Source organism: Bombus impatiens, unplaced genomic scaffold (genome assembly GCF_000188095.3).
Source record: "Bombus impatiens unplaced genomic scaffold, BIMP_2.2 scf_0317, whole genome shotgun sequence".
Classification (NCBI taxonomy): Eukaryota; Metazoa; Arthropoda; class Insecta; order Hymenoptera; family Apidae; genus Bombus; species Bombus impatiens.
The window spans coordinates 1820145-1836738 of record NT_176736.1 but is presented as its reverse complement, the minus strand read 5'-3'; the positions used below and the strand labels follow the sequence as shown (position 1 = coordinate 1836738).

Here is a 16594-nt window from a genome sequence, read left to right as displayed (position 1 = left end):
GCGAGCCGTCGCGAGGCTTCTACGTGACACGAATCCAGCCTTTCGTTTAACAGAAACAGCACGTTATAACGTATCCTCGTCTTTTAACCGCTTCTGTCGCTCAACGATCCTGCTAATGTTAATGAAAATTTCTGACGGGATTTTCAGATAGGGCACTGGTGTCGGAGCCGGACAGTTCGTCCGGACGAACGATCACCAAATCGACCAGCACACCAGCGAGCCTGCAAGCAATCGTCAGAGTTCACGGTGGTAACAACGGCTCCTTGCATCACAAGGTAAGCGGCCCGGGGACGTTTTCAATGCGCAGATACGAAAGCCCGTTACGTAACGGCGAAAACGGCACGATTAATTCTTTCGCGCTCCGTCGTTTATCGATTGCGTTCGTTTCCCACGCTGTTGTTACGTAACGTCGAACGGATGGATAGGGAGAGTGAGGAAGAGGGAGGATGCAAGAGGAAGGAAGAACGATATGGAGAGATATACGCGCGGAATTAAGGGTCAAACGATTTCTGAAGGCTCGTACGCTCGGCCGAGCGCGGATTTGAAGGCCAGCATCGACTCCAAAGCGAGCTTGTTGACACGTTGCAGAAAGCCGGAAACGTTTGAAGTCAATTCGGTTTAATTGGTCACCCGGAAGCTGGCCCTGGTTGCGCGGAGATTGAATTGCCGAAGGATCGAAGATGATGAAAGTTTGTCGTTTACTCCTTCTGTGGCCCTTTTGGTTAAGCTCCATAGTAGAATGAAGTAAATAGATCGTCTGTGTAATCTTGAAATATCATATTTAAACTTCGATCGGGGAACTTGGTATGAATTACTTGACATGGATAACTTGGATCATGAGTAATTGTAAAACTTCTGCCTGCATTTCAGTTACATTACTTTAATTTTAATTCACTTTGCATACTTTATACGATAAATACTATAGATGTAGCGTCCATCGATCCTCGTGGGAATGGAAAGACATAGTACAAATTAACATGAAATATTGTGGAATTAAGCAAGTTAAATTAGATTGTTCTGTGCTGCTAGTATCGTTCGTTGACATTAATTGAGGGTCAAAACTGGTTTCGATATTGTTAGTGATATTTTATGAGCCATAAGTTACAAATTGCCGCGTCTAATAATCCCTCTTGCATAAATGTAGTAAAAAGTGAAATTGGATAAGTTCTTTACCAACGTCGAAAAGTAATAAAACAGTCGAAATTCTACGAATGTTGCCAAGTTTCAAACTCAGCTGAATATTTGACTTATAAAAAATACTGTCTGATAAGCTATTATACAGCAGGTTTAGATATTTTGTAATTTTATTGAAAATCATTCTCGAAACACAAGATTAAAACGTGATTAAAACACAGAATGAAATGGAGGTCACACGTAATCGCCTCGATATGGGAATTTCAATGTGTTTTCGCGAACGATATCGGCGGTGATCGCGGCGGGTTAACGCGATGGCCGGAATAAATGAACGCAGGATCGTGCGTTTCCATGGGGATCGATAACTCGCGTCATTTGTTCCTTTTGTTCAGAATCGGAGGAACGGCCGCGTGTTCTTTCCGAGTTATGTGCTCGATAGCGGTGGGAAATGTCGGGAGCCAGTATCGAACCCAGGCTGATATCACTTTACATCGAACACCGGCGGCCGTTATTAACGCCGAAAATAGCAGTAAGCCCAGATAATATTTGCGAAAATTTCCAGGACAGGTGCGAGTCGATGCAACGTTTATGAAACCGACAGTCTACCATTTTAATTGCTTCGTTTGTTGGTTTGTCGTTTCGCGTTCTCCTCTTCGTCGATTAGCTTTATTGAAAATAAATGACTTCGTGGAATTTTCCGTACCGTTAATGAGATGTTCCGATGAAAGGTAAAAACGCGATGTTTATTATGTCATCGTGACGTTGACACAAATCGTTATTGACGTCTGTAGCATTGATCGATAGTTCGACAAAATTAATAAACGAAATTAGCTGACTTCAGTGTTGCAGATTCGGTTTAAATATAACCGAGAAGTGATTCTAAACTTTTTCACAATTATGTACTTTAAATATATAAATATATAGAAAGAGAGGGTTTAGGTATCCGATAAATATGACTTTACATAATAATCGAAACTAGAAATCGTCTTACTATGTGTCTAAGAAATGCGTCTAAGTAGAATGTGTCTGACTAGAGCGCGCCTGACTAGGACACGACTGAGTCGTGACGACTGAATCTACTTAAACACTTTATTTTTACGATAGCGTTTACTGTTTTACGTAACGTGTACTGTTTTACGCATTACAGAAGACTACAAAGAATGGAATTAATGCATTTTAATCGCGAATGAGTTTCCCATAGTGAATCACATAGTGGAACTCGATATTACAAAACTCCAATGCCATTTATTCCGCGTATATCAAAGGACATTAAAAAGTAACAACGCAAAAACGTTTACTGCACTAAAATTAAGACCAACGAAGCTCTTTGTACGACCGTTAAAATTAATTCTGCCGAACATCCTCCAGCTCCTCCCACCTATAAAACCAACCATTTTTTACATCACAACCACTTCAAATAAAAAATCACGACTGTGAAAAAGTTTCTAATGTAATTACCGGCGAGTGAAGGATGGCAAGGTCGCTTTTTCGTGTGTCGAAATGGAAATTTCGTGGAAACGGAGGTCGGACGAAGTTAAAAAGCGACGAGGAATTCGGCGAGTCGGGTTTGTCAGCGAACGTAATTTGTCGTTCGCCGGTGCGATAGGACTGTGAGGAAATAATAATCGATATTTGGTGCCAGAGGGTCGACTAGTGCGTACCAACATGTAGTCAGCGTGCGTTGACTCCTCAAACACGGATCTGTTGCGAGCATGGTACGCTCGGCCGACATCGCTAGCTAATATTTCCCTCTATTCGTGCACCCGATATACTTCCAGGGAATTATGTAAGCGACGACGAGTCAGCCTTTCCCTTGTCGTTCTAGCTCACCATATCGAGATCATTCTCTTTCTGCATGACTATCTAGATATTCGTTTTTATATGAAAACTGGGATACGTGGATCGTAGATGAAAATTGAATATGTGGATTATGGAAGATTATTTGATTGAAATGATCGATAGTATTGAATGGGGGAGCTTAGGCTAATGATTTGAAAAGAATGAGATTGATTTGATAATTTATAAAGCCTTCTCTAGACTATTCATAATGTCCTATTCCTTTTGTGAACAATTTCTTATATCGTGGAAACTGGTGATCTCGCAGTTTTGGACACTTTCGTATCGATGTAAGTTGTCAAAATAAAAGTTAGTAAGAAATTTCATATAAAACAAGTTTAATATGAAATTATGTTTCGTGCTAAAGCTTGCTTATAAAAAGATATATAAAAAGTTATATAAAAGATATATAAAAGTCCACAAATTGGGTAAAGAAATTAGTTTTCAAAGTTGTGGTCAAGTTTAAGGAAAGTTTACTACCGTTGTTTTAATTATCATCGTTAATATCATGGTGCCTTTTATGGCCATTATATAGATAAAAATTAATCTAAGAAATTAAAGCTCTATTACTTCTACCTAAATAAATTTGAAAAATCCAAAACCATTAACGCCAACTACAATAGCTTCCCTCAAATCGTTTTCAGATAATCAGTGACATGACTAGCAGACATTATGTGACTAACGGCAGCCTGCGCTTCAGATTCGTGCAGGTATTTTTCAATGCTGTCGCGTTGTTGATCATCGCCGGAGGTCTGACCATTTACTTCAAGTGTAAGTAGACACCATTTTTATCATACTTAAAACGTATCGTGTATCCATTTGTCAACGGCACGGCGTACATGTACGCGAGTGTAATCGCAATGAATTGCCGATGAAACGTGGAACGTTGTTGCACGATCGTCGGTGACAAACGTAAATGTTGGTGACGTTAGGTGGTATAATGCACGAGCACGTAGCACGAGGAGCTTTGTGGTAGCGAAAGATCAATAGAGCTCCCAGTTCCCGCGTGCTACTTGCTTTCAAACATCAACACCGGCTTCGCGTGCAACTTTCTTCAATGCACCCGTTGTTTTCTATCGGTTTTTTCCCCAGTCATCGTTATTCTTTTGTTTAATTTTAATTAGTCGTAGTGTTTAATTTACATGGTAACATGGAGAGGAGACGAAGATATAATAAAAACTGTGAACTGGAATCGTGTTAATTTCGGGAAATATCAGTTTGCGTAAGAAGTTTGAGTTTATTCCGCGAGAATGTTGATGGAAGAAAATTGCACGTTTCGCTCGAGTACCCGAAAGAGTGGCTCGTAATGTGTCGCGCGTGGTGGTGCACAATGACAGAAGGCACTCGAGCGTATGAAAACCGTGTCGTACAATACTTTTCTTGCAGCATCCATTAGACGTGCGTTAATCAAAGGAGACGTGGTGAAATATCGCCAAACAGGATATGAAAGGTCGGATCTTAAAACTAAGACTTTCCGAAGTTCAAAGTTGCTCGATTTTTGGGCTGTTTCGCTTGCAACGAATTAATTTAATGATTCACACAAAAATCCTAAAATTAATAATTATAATAATTACAATAAAATTAAAAATCATAAAGTAGGTTTCCAAAATGAATTAATAATGCGTCGACAATTACTTCATGGATATCACTGTCATTCTCACTTTCCACTAAATTTCTACCGACGATTTTCTGACTTGTTGAAGCCGTATTTAATTGCAAGACGATTGCTAAAATTAGACTGTATAATGCAAAATATACGAAAATCAGTCATCATTGAGGGACGTTGTGAAATACGATAGGTATATGCAGGACCGCAATAGAAATAATCGACGCGGCGTATCAAGCATCCGTATGAAACCCGACGCGGTCCATAAATTGCACGGACTTGGATCAGTCGGAACGAAACGAGAGTACGTACTTGTACAGTGCACAGACGTCCTCAATAAATTAATATTGATTCGTTTACGACCAAAATATGAAACAATGATTGAGAGTTACATAAAGATAAAATTACTACGAAAAATAAATTACGTGATTTAGATATTATCAAGAAGCTGACTGCGTTAAAAAGATTTTCATAATTTAAAAACAGAATGTAATTTAATTCAATTTCTTCAAACTTCGTATAATTGTGATAATAATAATAATACTTGTAAAAAAAATCAATCAAATAATTCAATATATTAAATTGACTGAAAAAAAGGTATTAAAAATGAAATGTTGCATTAACACAACATCGATCCTTAGTGGATCAACTTTAAAGTACAAAACAACCAATTTATTTGATAAAAACTATTTGGTTTACAGCGTATCCAGAGACACTTATACGAGTAGAGAACAAAACGATCTACACGAACATGGTCACGTTCACGGAACGAGTCCCAGCGGTGACCGAGGAAAGGAATCCGGCACCAGGAGTGTGTCTGCCCGTAATCGTGACCTTCTGCAGGTACCATAAGGTAAGCCTCCCACGTTCAACCATTGTCCACGTGCCGTGCGTGATTTTCTTGGAAATAATTTCCAATAAGCTCGCATGGAATCCGCCCACGAGATTCTCCGGAGTCGTCGAATCGAATTAAAACAATGCATGTCACGCGTGTTGTCCGATCGCTGTATTTTTATCTATACTCAGCTATGTAGAAGACGCTCAAGGTATCGTGGACTGCTCCTCCGCGTTCATAGTATTTCTCTTTCGTTTGTTTCACACTTTGCAAATATTTGAAATTAATCTTTCTTTAGCGCGGAGTTGAAACTAATCTTTCTTTCCTTCGAATCGCGATTCAGAGAACAGAGTTTTAAATGTTTGGCTATTTGAAACGATAATATTAAGGAAAAAGAAGTTCTCAAATTATTTACAGAAATTGCAAGATTTTTTTATTGTATCAGACAATTACTGTTCTGTAATAGAATTTTATTTGCCGATAAGAATAAAAGTTGTAATTAATTCTTACATCGATTTGGACACTAGAAACCAATAAATGCGATAAATAGATTATTTGATATCGGTACGGTGATAACACGATAATAACGTAGAGCGTAGTGGTATACGATTAAAGTAAAATTAAATAATAGAACTTCCATTGATATAATTTCAAATTGTAAGCCGCGCGAAGTTATAGAGGGCTAAGTAATTTAACTGAAAACATTTCAACTCGTGTGTGTAAATTTCGACGAAAAGTCCTCGAGAGAAAGAGAGAAATAGGATAATGATAATTTTGCTCGCAAGTTACGACGCGCGAAGGTAAGTGGTACGTCGGGACGTTCTAATTAAAATGGAGTGAGCCAGACGCATTTACGTGTGCCGTTTCGTTGTTGATTCCCTCAGATCCCGTATAATTTCACCATCTTCCCGAATTACATGGGCAATTTCGGGCAACGCGACGCCCAGCACGAGCTAGAGCTTTATGGTGCCGTGATCGACGTCAAATGCTACGAATTGGCCGCTCTCTTTCTATGCAGCGTTTTTGTGCCGAAATGCGGATCTCGGGGCCACGTGGTGCGACCCTGCCGTAGTCTCTGCTTTCGTAAGTTATCCGTTCATTCTCTTTCTTCAAGATAAATCACGTCAGACCAGATTTAATATCGATTTAGATCGTTAATTACTTGAGAGACTTTGTTTGATCAGCGATAGCTATATTATATTTGGATGACTACGCTTCTTTCACCAATTATTTGATTTTCATGATGTTTGTTCTATATCTATGTTCGTTAATAGTTGCACACTATCTATCATATAACAATAATATGTTGACAAATAATTTTGATAAAACGCCTAAGTTTGTACTGTACAATTTTGCATGCGAGTCGCTCATTGTCATGCTAATTAATTCCATAAATTAATATTACGTTGAGGCAACCGATGCTGTAAACGTAATCTTTCTTAATTGAATTAAAAATTTGTGATTATTTATGCTGCCTCCGTACGATCAATAAATTTATGGAAATAGGTTATTTGTTTCATAAAGTGTTGAATACTAATCGCATCCCTGGGTAATGAAATGCAGTTTCCGTAAGTTTCAGTAAACATAGTTTATTATAAATTTCTTGAGGAATTTGGCTTTCTCTTTAGATACCAAGAGACGGTGTGGGTTTTTCCTGGAAGTGTTCGGCCTGACTTTGCCGGAGTATCTGGAATGCGATCTGTTCCCTGAGAATTCCAATCCGGACGAGTGCGTGGGACATCAAGAAGTGCTGGAGGCAGCTCGAAGAGCTGAAAGACCTGGTAAGTCGTATCACGACACTCTTCACCCTCATTTTCTTCGATTGCGCTAACAAAGATCGTACGATCTTCGAAACCTGCTTATTTCCGTATACTCTGAACTTCCTAAGGCTCCGAGTCGAAGTCAATTCTCGAAGGAAGAAGCACGCTCTTCGAAATCCATTTATTTTTCTATACCATTTCCTCGGATCTCCTGCACTTCTCATCCAATTATTATTTACACACATTGCAAATCTACCAAAATCTATTTATTTCTTCTATAGTCGGTTCCTTATCTTCTGAGCTTTCTAAAGCTGTGATTCAAAGGCAATTCTCGAGGAAAGAAGCCAATCGCGATTTGCGCACCTTGCAATATCCTTCGTTGATACAAAAGTTCGATAACCGGATAAAAGTGCGAAAGAGGCAAGTCGATTCGAACCAAGTTCTTTGTCCGTCGGCCATGGGCGTTTCGTCATTTTCGGTAGCCATTTATTCGGTTCCTCTGGCACGGATAAGCCTAGAGGATAAAGTCCGAGCATTTGATAAAGAGATGGATAATCGTGGGATTAAAATAATCTCACCGAGACAGCCGGAGGACGACTAGAATATAGACGACCCACGTTAAAACGCTGGAAAAACGCGGCCGTCTCCATCCACGCGCTTCTTAAAACTCTCTATCTCGTTAGAATTAAGAAAACGAGTTCGCAAACCGCAAACTTTTCACAAACTAATATGTTTGAACGTTTCTTAAGACGATGCTTTTATTCTTTATTCATTCATTCGTGTAGTAAGACGATAATCTTGAAATAAATACTTAATGGTGCTTTTTATATGGGGAAGTTGATGTTATTATTTTGTTGAAAATTTGATTCAGAGTGAATTGTACGTATTTTATTCGCTTAAAATATTTTCTTCCTTCGAAAGAGATATTTTTAAATAACATCTTACGTTAAATATTCTATAAAAGGCGTAACCTAAATAACATAGCAATCCATCATTTTTCTATTCGATGTAACGAAGCGTTTAAGAAATCAGTTTTACGTGAAGAAAAATCTGATCGCACATAGATCAAATGAATTTTCCTTCACCAAAGGAAGAAGAAATGTCTATCAAGTTACAAAACCATGGTTTTAAACAATGATAATAAATCGGTCGCTGCGAACAACGCTCTGCAAATCACAAAACTACTTTCGAATCTCATCAACCAACGCTTCGTAGTTGCCGGAACAATGAGAGACCGGAAATATTTACGCGACTTCGTTGTTCGTCTTTTGTTTAAGCAATTCCTTGGCATCGAGATGAAACCGGACTAATTGCCGACTAACCTGCTGAACCTATGTTCATTGTTCGCGCGTTCATCCACGTGTACGGCTCTTTTGTTTGCCGCGAAATGGTCTCCATTGTTGACCATTCGTCGTGTTCCCGGAAAGCCGCGTTTATCCACCAATCGTCCCGAAGCAATTCGGTTTTCTTAATCGTCCCTGTGGTTCCGTTTAATTACATCCTCGGTGATTCTTAGCTTCGTCCGATCGAGTAAATACAGAGTATGTCGACCATCTTCGGCTTGCTAGACAGATCCAAGTGAAATTACGCATCACTAGTCAGGCGTAATTCGATTCGAACATCGTTGTGTTTATCGCGTCGCACCGACCGAACTTGGACAAAGGACTCGGAAAATCGACTTACTTGTGATTTTATCGAATAGGTTCCTTCGTGGAAAATGTGAAGGAAATGTAGGTTCTTAGAATGTTTGTGGATACGAGATTAAAGAGTGATGGTATTTAATTACGGAAAATTTGCAGCTAAATTGATGTAAAATAAAATTGATTTAATATCGTCATAAAAGAAGTGCATTAGAAGACAAAGCTATATGCTAATACTTTTTATAGCCGAGGTATTATATGTTCAGTTCCTCGTGAAATCGGACATTTCACGTGCTATAACCTAATATTAAATATAAAATACATAAAAATGTAGGACCTCTGGCTCCAACTTATCGCTTTTCTTCCTTGATAAATTTCACTCTTTATAAAACGGAAACGTATAACAATCCCCTTTTCACAGTCAACAGAATTCCCCTCGAAAAGGTTCCAACAAACGAGAGAACGACTTCCTACCGCGCCTGCCTCTCCGTTCAGTAGTAGAAGTTGATTTTGGTCGGACGTTCCGACCGACAATCGGCAGGTTAAACGATCGCTGGTCCAAGGTACACGTTGCAATCGGTGAATGGAGCCAGGGCCGAGGGAAAGTGCCGGAAAGTTTCGTTATCGATCGAAGCCGACAGAGTGCAATCGAGGATCGATTCACTCGCTGTCTGATAAACTGATTCATTTGCGTTCGCGGTTAATTGAAATTAAATTGCGCCCTGATTACAGGGTCACCCCATTCGATTCCTTCTGTCGCGATTTCTAACGCGTTTGCTTTTCTTTCCCTTTTTCCACGTCCAACAACTTTCCTCCTTTATATCCTCGCTATTTATACGCCGACTGGAAATATCGAGGAAATTTAGAATCCTTTTCGGAACGTCGCCCTTCAACGCGAATTTACGGCCACGTTCGAAAACTCGTCGACCGACGCGCTTTTTTCAGTCACTTTTTCCCCTTTCAACGAGCCCCCGGTTTAGTTAGCATATATCAGAATACATAAATTATATTTGACGGGCTATTCTTAGGGATTTGTAAAGAATTTCGTACGATCAGAATTAGTAATACGAAGTACTTTTGAATGGAATTTGAAATATTTGATCTGGCAGTTTAACTCTTGAGTGTTAACAGGTGTATTATGAATATATTATCTGCGTTATAGGTATTTGAATTTTCATTGAAGATATTTAAATTTTCATTAATCCTCGGTCGATGAAAACTTGCTCTTCTTTAATATGTCAAATAAATATCTTTCTTGAAACATGCACTGAAAAGCTAATTTTTAGAGTATCATAGCTTAGAGTATCGCATCTTGAAAGCACCATTTCAATTTTAAGCGAGAAATGTAACAACATAAAAAAGTTACAGCATTGTCTCATAAAGATGTTCGTTTCCGAAACTTACAGATGAAAAAAAATTTTTTTTTTAATGACATCATTTTGTTTGTTAACCTCTTTTTTTATCGAAACATACTGTAGGAGGTTTAATGTATATTCCCACATTTTTTTGATCCGATGTTACTGCAATTTTTTGAACAACTATTTGCAAATTGAACAGGATCTGGCTGACTCAATGTGACAACCGAAATTCGTGAAACAAATGTAACAACCGATGATTAAAGTCGTATATCATTATGGTATTTGAATTTGGTATATTAAATAGGTATTTGAATAGTCGTTAAAGTCGTATCTCACTACGGCTAATGAAATTTTTTAATACTTTATATAACACGTAAAATCGTCTAAGGTAAATGTTTGAATATTTTCGTAAGCCACTGTATTACATCGTAGTTTTATGCGTAAAACAAATATGAATTTTACAGAAATGGTACACGATTCATTATTTATAATATAAATTTCCGAGAAGTCACGTATATTGATGTTCGATTGATATCAGGATGCATCAGCTCGCGTTACGATTTCGCGTGGCATGCGTGTCCCGCTGCTAATGGAAACTTAATTGCAAAATCTATATTAAACGATCGCGCTATGGGCGATTTTCGACGCTGGCCTGCTTTATGGAGTTCGCTTCGAGAGACTATGTACATGTATCTTAAACGAGCGTCACGATATACTTGCGGTGAATAAACATTTATCAAAGAGCCGTGAACGCGACATCTTCGTCGTTTTGCAACGAGGAAACCGATGTTTAAATACGCTGGAAAGATTCATGGCTGCTAGAACCAGAACATGAACAAATTTAACTCGCTAAATAGACCTTTGATATTATATTTGCCTTGATACGAGTATATTCTCATGGTGTATTTTAAGTTGCTCCTAATTTTAATTACTACGGGAATTACGATAATTGAAGTTTCTTACAAAGAAGCTGACAAATTAAAAGAAATGATTTTATATTTAAGCAAATTGATAAAAATCCTTTTAAGGATTGAATATCCTTACGCTCTAATTTAATCGGAATTTTGTTTGTTTATAAGGATACAGATTATAACAGGTATAACTACAATCTCTAATTTTAATTTCAGAACTAAGAAGATTAATTTCGTAATTACTTTAATAAAATGTACATACCTAATCGTCAAATTTCTAAATTACGTGATATTATAGAAGCTTAAATGTTCGCTCGAAAGGGAAGATTTGTACCTAGAAATCTCATCGACGATTAACGTTATCGATCCTGCATTAATTTTCTCAATACAAAGACATTAAAAAAAGTGGATAACTATACCGTCCCGTAATACCTCAGCTTCACAATGAGCAAATCCCCAACCAGAAGACAATCACAGCCATTTATCATGCATTCTCTGATCCTCTACTCTTTCAATTTTTTTACATTTTCACGTTTCATCTGTTCCTCTTCCATTACGAGACCATCGAAAACTCTGAACAGGGGAAAACGTAAAAAACAAGATGAAAAAAATTGGAAATAAAATACAGAAACGAAGGAGAAACGCGAGTGTACGTAGTATATAGAAAAGAACTGTACTGTTAGCCATTTCTTGATGCACGCGTTGCACAGTATGCACCAGTGGGTTCCAATGCGATGGGACCAGATGCATTCCGGTTGACTGGCGATGCGACGGCTACTTGGATTGTGCGGATCACAGCGACGAGACTGAATGCGGCGAGTGTGCAGCCTCCTCTTCCTCTTCATCCTCCTCCGTTAACAGCACAAAGATCATGAAGAAACCCATCCTGGCGATGAACACCATGTCCAAGTCTGCTTTGCATTGCGGGGAAAGAAGGTGCATGTCGGCTAACCACATCTGCAACGGGGAAATGGATTGTCCTTGGGGTCAGGATGAGCGATATTGCCGTAAGAGAAGCATTTTTGTTGTAGATGAGGGTAGTTGTTTTATTTGGAGTACAATATTTGTTAGATAATAGTTAAGGGTTAATGGATAAGAGGAAAATAGAAGCTGAGAGATAGCGTTAAATTATTTGGAAATGAATTTAGTAAAATTATATATTAGACAAATAAAAATAAATTATATGTTACACTTATCCTATAATGTAATGATTAAACTGCAAATAATTGTGCGTAATTTTATAAACGCAGAAATTTTGTTCGCCTACTAAATATCATTACGAGAACTATACTTTTTTTTAATATTTTGCCAGTGAGACTGAGTCAAAGAAATGGTGACGTAGGTGAAGGAAGGCTGGAGGTGTACCACGCAGAAATGGGCAAGTTCATGCCAGCCTGTATCCCTTACTGGGATTCGAATTCCGCTAAAACCATCTGCTCCATGCTCGGATACACGTAAGAACATTCGCAATAAAATATCCATTATATTATCTTGTCAGACGAAAGACAGATATCTGTCATGAAATCGTTTTAGGGCGCCGCTTTCATCCAGGGTGATGGCGCAAGGTATGAATCTTACTCAAAGAGAATCTAAGACACACCGGACGAACCTTCTAAAAGAATTTCAAGAATGTATCACGGATCAAGAAGCCTATCCAACTGCTGAGTTAACTTGTTCAGAATATGGTACGCTATTTTCAACTATTAATGAGTAGTAGACTACGGTCTTTTATGCATGAAATATCCAAAGTGAATTGTTCGTTATCATTTTTAATATGCAAAAAAATTGGAATAAAAATCTGAGACTTGTTAACGAGCTATACGTTTCATTATTGCAAATTTATAAATTTTATACAGCTTGTGGACGGAGAAACACGGTTTACGGGCACGTGAAAGCGAAAACGAGAATCGTAGGTGGTGTAGAATCAGCTCCTGGCGATTGGCCGTTTCTAGCAGCTCTTCTTGGAGGTCCTGAACAGATCTTCTACTGCGCTGGGGTTCTAATCGCAGATCAGTGGGTTCTCACTGCGTCTCATTGCGTGGGAAAGTTAGTCATCATATATCTTTCTCGATTTTTCTAAGAAACTTGAACTTACCATAGAGAAAATAATGAAATGTTATTTTACCAGTTACACTGATATAACTGGGTGGACGATACAACTGGGGATTACTAGAAGACATTCGCACACTTATCTTGGTCAGAAGCTGAAAGTGAAAAGAGTCGTTCCTCATCCAGATTACAATGTAGGTGTCGCTCAGGACAACGACGTGGCTCTTTTTCAGGTATACAGTAACTAATACGACTTTAATTTATATCTTTGAAATAATTATTTAAGGGAAATTTGTTTGCAATTATTTTTAGTTGGAAAAACGAGTCCAGTTTCACGAACATCTAAGACCAGTCTGTCTGCCAACAGCTGATACTCATCTAATACCTGGAACACTGTGCACTGTGATTGGCTGGGGAAAGAAAAACGATACCGACTGTATGTAGTACGTCTTAACAGTATAAAGTGTCGACTGTTAAAATTATACGAGAATTTTTACGAGATCAATTTGTATGTAGCTTCTGAATACGAGCTAGCTGTGAACGAAGTTCAAGTTCCAGTCTTAAACAGAGAAGTGTGTAATCTGTGGATCACGTACAAAGAATTGAACGTCACCGATGGAATGATATGTGCTGGATATCCGGATGGAGGGAAAGACGCGTGCCAGGTAAATATGGAAATTCTATAATTTCATCAAATAAAAATTTCGACTTCGGTCTTTAACACTAGAAATATCACAGCTATGATTGTTTATAGAAGCAGTCAGATTTTACAACAGTGCTCTTGTGGAAATTTAAATGATTTTATTTCGTAAAATACATAGATAAAATTTTATCTTTTTCCTTGATTTATACGAACAATCATTCATATACATTTCATTTCGATTTCTTTGATAAAAATTTTATAGAAAAACTCCGTTTGATTTCTTCGGTGGAAATCTTAATCGTTGATAGCCCTAGCGTTCAAGTCAGAGTTTTAAGTAAATTTTCCCTTTTAATTAATAGGGCGATTCCGGAGGTCCTCTGCTGTGCCAAGACGAGCAAGACAAAGAGAAATGGTTCGTAGGTGGAATAGTTAGTTGGGGTATAATGTGTGCTCACCCGAAACTACCAGGGGTGTACGCTTATGTGCCAAAGTACGTGCCCTGGATTCGCAATGAGATGGCCAAGTACTCTGACATAGGTATGGGCTAATTAAAGAATAAAGATCGCGATGACGATGACTCGCGTTAATAGGAGTCATTCACCGAAGAAGTATTCAGGTATTTAGTTAAGACAATAATTTGAATGACAATAAGTCTGGTCAAGAAACTAAAGAACTTTGTTAGGTGTCATGAAAAAGTATTTTGAAGGTATTAGTAATTATACATTTAGGTAGACGCGATTATTCCAGCCGTTTGTGTTGATATGTTAGTTTATAAAGATTCCAGTTTATTACCAGGACAAAATGTAAACATATTGATACAAATTCCCTTTTGAATAGCACATTTTGAAACATTGTACATTGATGAATCTTTCGAGAATATCTTTCTCTATAAAGACGATGCAATCTTAATTACGACAGACGCCTCGAGTTCAAAGTCTTCGTATTCCGTTTAGCTATGAAACTTTCTCCTTTCAACAAGTATTTTTACCGTGAACTCCTAGTTCTAATAATCCATGTACGATTATTTAAACAAAGTTCAGAGTCAAAGTAGGAAGTTGGTTGACGTAGATTAAGCAACGGTTTCGTATCTTTCCGATTTCCTACGACAATAGCTTTAAGCAATCAATTTAGACTTTTGCATTCTATTTCCATTTCTACGCAGAGGGTACTTTGAAACTTCAGAATAGACAAACGTCGACAAATTTCGATTCTACGTTGAACAATTTCTAAAAGCTTCTTTTACACTTTAACGATAAGAAATTTAGGTAAGAATGCAAAAGCAAAGGTGAAATAAGCGGAAACATATTAAGGAGAAAGAAAGCTTCAGACAACGAGCTCTCGTCGCCATTTTCTAGAAAGTCAACGCCCGCTTCTACTTTGAAAAAAGAAAAATCAAAATCAAAGTAAGTTAAGCAAAACTGTGCGCAAATTTCCCGTCGAAGTTAGAGGCGGTCAAAATTCTGCATCAGATGCGACAAAATAATTACAGGAAAAAAAAGAGATAAGAAAGAAAATTTTCTATCACCGTCGGTTTTTCGAGGAACCGCGTACGTGCCACCAAGTGGTCGATAATTCAATGGGTGTGCGTTTTACTAAAGAACGTCTCTGTTCAATGGCAAATTTCGAAACTATGGCAATTAAAAATGATCATAAAATGAATAAACGGATCGTGATTTCTATACAAAAGATGCAAGATGAATTAAAACACGGTCGCTTCTGCTTTTAAAAAACTGCTAGGGATACTTTTGTACGAGTTTTACAAACGCACACCCAACGTAGGTAAAATACTATGCACACACTGCATGAGATGCATCAGTGCATTCGTAATAAACGTTTCGTTTAACTATAAAAGTCTACTTTAGAGTATTATCGATATGGTTAATCTAAGGTGTATGTTTGTTAACGTAGATGTAAATTATAATATGTATACGTGTTTAGCGTTGCGTATATTAATTATATAGTAATGTAATGCACATGTGTAAGTATAGACCGAAGAAACATATATAAATACGTATGCAAAGATAGAGTATGTAAGCGTTAGGATCGGAGCTGAGTTCCATTCAATTGTTAGGTTCAGTTATTTTTAATGAAACTTGTTTCGTAGCTAATAATGTAGCAAAATGTCTTTGCAACAATTTCAATCTACCGATATCGTAAAATTTAGCAATCATTTAGCTTTTCTTAATCTTTGAAAGATTAGAGGAAGCATTATTTCCCGATTTTAAGTTCTAACATTGTAATATCTATAATTATCAATTTAATTTTCTCAGCTCTCTGTTTAAAGCTTGACAAATATACGTACTAACTATACTAATCTCCAGCCAGTGCTTCGAAGGCATTTATTCATAGCGAAAGCATTCGAAGCATAAGCAAAAATAGTATCCAACATTATAACTGATACAACGCTGCTTGTAGTAATTCATTAGAGCACTCGGCTAGCTTAGACGTTAGATTAACACATGTTGACTGAATTCTAGGGACAATACTCTGCACCAGCACTTTTTTGATCCGCACCCAGATGAGACGAAGATAAAAAAAAAAAAAGAAGTGAACATAGTTTTTAAAGGCGAGTATACTTTGTACTTGATATGTATATTGTTTATGAGAAGAAAATCTAGGAGCCTTACTAATTGACTTAGACTTTTTCTAAGCGATAAGAATAGCGGTATTGTTGGTCAGGACAATAATCGACCTCGTTTTTTCGTAGCGCCATTTTCTTATCCGTCTTTCTCTCTCCATCGGAGATACTTTTTGTACTGTTCGAAATACGAAGCTTGTTTTTTACGTGAGTTTTTTCATAGATATTTCGTAAGGGACAATTT

The 16594-nt window shown here is 37.7% G+C and overlaps 1 protein-coding gene across 1 annotated transcript in view; it reads left to right on the top strand.

The window, feature by feature from the left end:
- Positions 1-14320, top strand: part of LOC100747766 — a 40092-nt gene extending 25772 nt beyond the window's left edge. The window contains exons 7-19 of the mRNA XM_024367213.2: positions 148-275; positions 3615-3741; positions 5278-5429; positions 6296-6494; positions 7040-7192; positions 11791-12087; positions 12393-12534; positions 12614-12765; positions 12937-13126; positions 13209-13362; positions 13442-13565; positions 13646-13794; positions 14132-14320. Of these exons, the coding sequence (XP_024222981.2) occupies positions 148-275; positions 3615-3741; positions 5278-5429; positions 6296-6494; positions 7040-7192; positions 11791-12087; positions 12393-12534; positions 12614-12765; positions 12937-13126; positions 13209-13362; positions 13442-13565; positions 13646-13794; positions 14132-14320 (2156 nt within the window). The remainder of the gene's footprint in view (positions 1-147; positions 276-3614; positions 3742-5277; positions 5430-6295; positions 6495-7039; positions 7193-11790; positions 12088-12392; positions 12535-12613; positions 12766-12936; positions 13127-13208; positions 13363-13441; positions 13566-13645; positions 13795-14131) is intronic.
- Positions 14321-16594: the final 2274 nt, after the last annotated feature.